The sequence below is a fragment of the Leptonychotes weddellii genome, chromosome 7 (assembly GCF_054177405.1).
Source record: "Leptonychotes weddellii isolate Sample4059 chromosome 7, ASM5417740v2, whole genome shotgun sequence".
NCBI classification, from domain to species: domain Eukaryota; kingdom Metazoa; phylum Chordata; class Mammalia; order Carnivora; family Phocidae; genus Leptonychotes; species Leptonychotes weddellii.
Genome location: NC_138375.1, coordinates 34749937 through 34751544, shown reverse-complemented (window position 1 = coordinate 34751544; position 1608 = coordinate 34749937). Strand labels below are relative to the sequence as shown.

At 43.0% G+C, this 1608-nt stretch overlaps 1 protein-coding gene across 1 annotated transcript in view; it reads right to left on the bottom strand.

Annotated features, from left to right (window-relative positions):
* Positions 1 to 1366, bottom strand: part of LOC145722514 (tripeptidyl-peptidase 2-like) — a 306110-nt gene extending 304744 nt beyond the window's left edge. The window contains exon 1 of the mRNA XM_081825795.1: positions 557 to 1366. Within this exon, the coding sequence (XP_081681921.1) occupies positions 557 to 1340 (784 nt within the window). The 5' untranslated portion in view covers positions 1341 to 1366. The remainder of the gene's footprint in view (positions 1 to 556) is intronic.
* Positions 1367 to 1608: the final 242 nt, after the last annotated feature.

The following is a 1608-nucleotide window of genomic DNA, read 5'->3' as shown; positions in this document are numbered from 1 at the left end:
TTTTTTTTTTTTAAAGATTTTATTTATTTATTTATTTGACAGAGAGAGACACAGCGAGAGAGGAAACACAAGCAAGGGGAGTGGGAGAGGGAGAAGCAGGCTTCCTGCGGAGCAGGGAGCCCGATGCGGGGCTCCATCCCAGGACCCTGGGACCATGACCTGAGCCAAAGGCAGATGCTTAATGACTGAGCCACCCAGGCGCTCCCGTATGAGGATCTTTTTACCTGACTTTGTACTTGTAGGTGAATTGCTTAAGAGGTAGTATGTAGAAGTAAAGTTCCTTCCAAAGGAATTTCCATAATACGAATTATGTTGATGATTTTTTCGTGGCTGGACTATGCCTGTACTACTCTTGGAATGGATCCTACATCGTTATGACTTTAAAGAAAACAATACCTTACTAAGGGATTCAAATCCCATTTATTATCCCATACCTAGTTCTTTAGGTAGAATTGCTAAAGTTAAGTTCTCTCTAAGGCTGCTTTAAGACTATAGTAGTTCAATACCTTACCATGTCAAAAGTTTATCTCTAATTAGCAAATCTGAAACAGAATACCTCCACTGGTCACAATGGAGAGCAGGTTTCCATCATCATATATATTAACAGAGTAATTTAACATCTCAGCTGTGCCAAAGGAACCATATTCTTGGGCCTCTTTGTAGTTTCTCAATACGGTAGATTTACTCAAATCCCCGTCTTCATTCGAATCAATGCAGGCTCTCCAGGCTTCACCGTCATGCCACACCAAGCAGTCATACACAGGGCCAGGATCACTGTATTTTTTCTCAAAAGAATTTAGCAATTCCACTTGACTTTGAAGTTCCTCCTTGATTAGTTTATTTGCTTGAGAAGGGCAATTGTTGGCAACATCAAATTCTTCTTGTTTTCTACAGGCTTCTGCAAGGGCCACCCTGTGAACAGGATCCCAGATTTTTTCCTTCCGTTCTTTCTGTATCCTTTCTTTGAGTGCCTTTGGATAGAAATCATAGCCATTTTTGATGCCAATATGATATTTGCCTGAGGGATTTGTCCAGCTCACAGGAATCTTGAGTGCTCTTCCTGAAAGACCGACAACCTCGCCATCTTTGGGCTCCACCACTGTAGCAGTATTCACATCACCACTTCCTGTGGTATCAATGATATCAATGATTTTTGGTTTTCCATCAGTTGTAACCTGCATGCCCGGAGCCCCGGGGTCGACCCCCGTGTCCAGGACGGCGATGAGCACCCCCCGCCCGTCATACTCCGGGTAGCGACAGAGGAAGGAGGCGGCCCCGGTCTCTTTCTTGGGCAGGAGGCCGTGGAAGGGGAAGGGCTCCTCGGCCGCCGCGGTGGCCATGAACGCAGGCTGGAGGACGAGGAAGAGGCCAATTTTTCCTTTTTTTAATAATTTTTCTAATAAATGTTTTGTCACTCTTCTTAGCCTCCTTAACCTTCATACAGACTTGAACAACATTAAAGTTAGTCATTTTGGTGGTAATGTCCCCTGTCTATAATTCTATGGTCTCAGAGACATTGACATATTTGAGAATGAAATATTTTTTTAATTTCAGTGTTCTCACACTGTTACTATAAAATATTATGTATTTTCAACTACATGTTTTCCA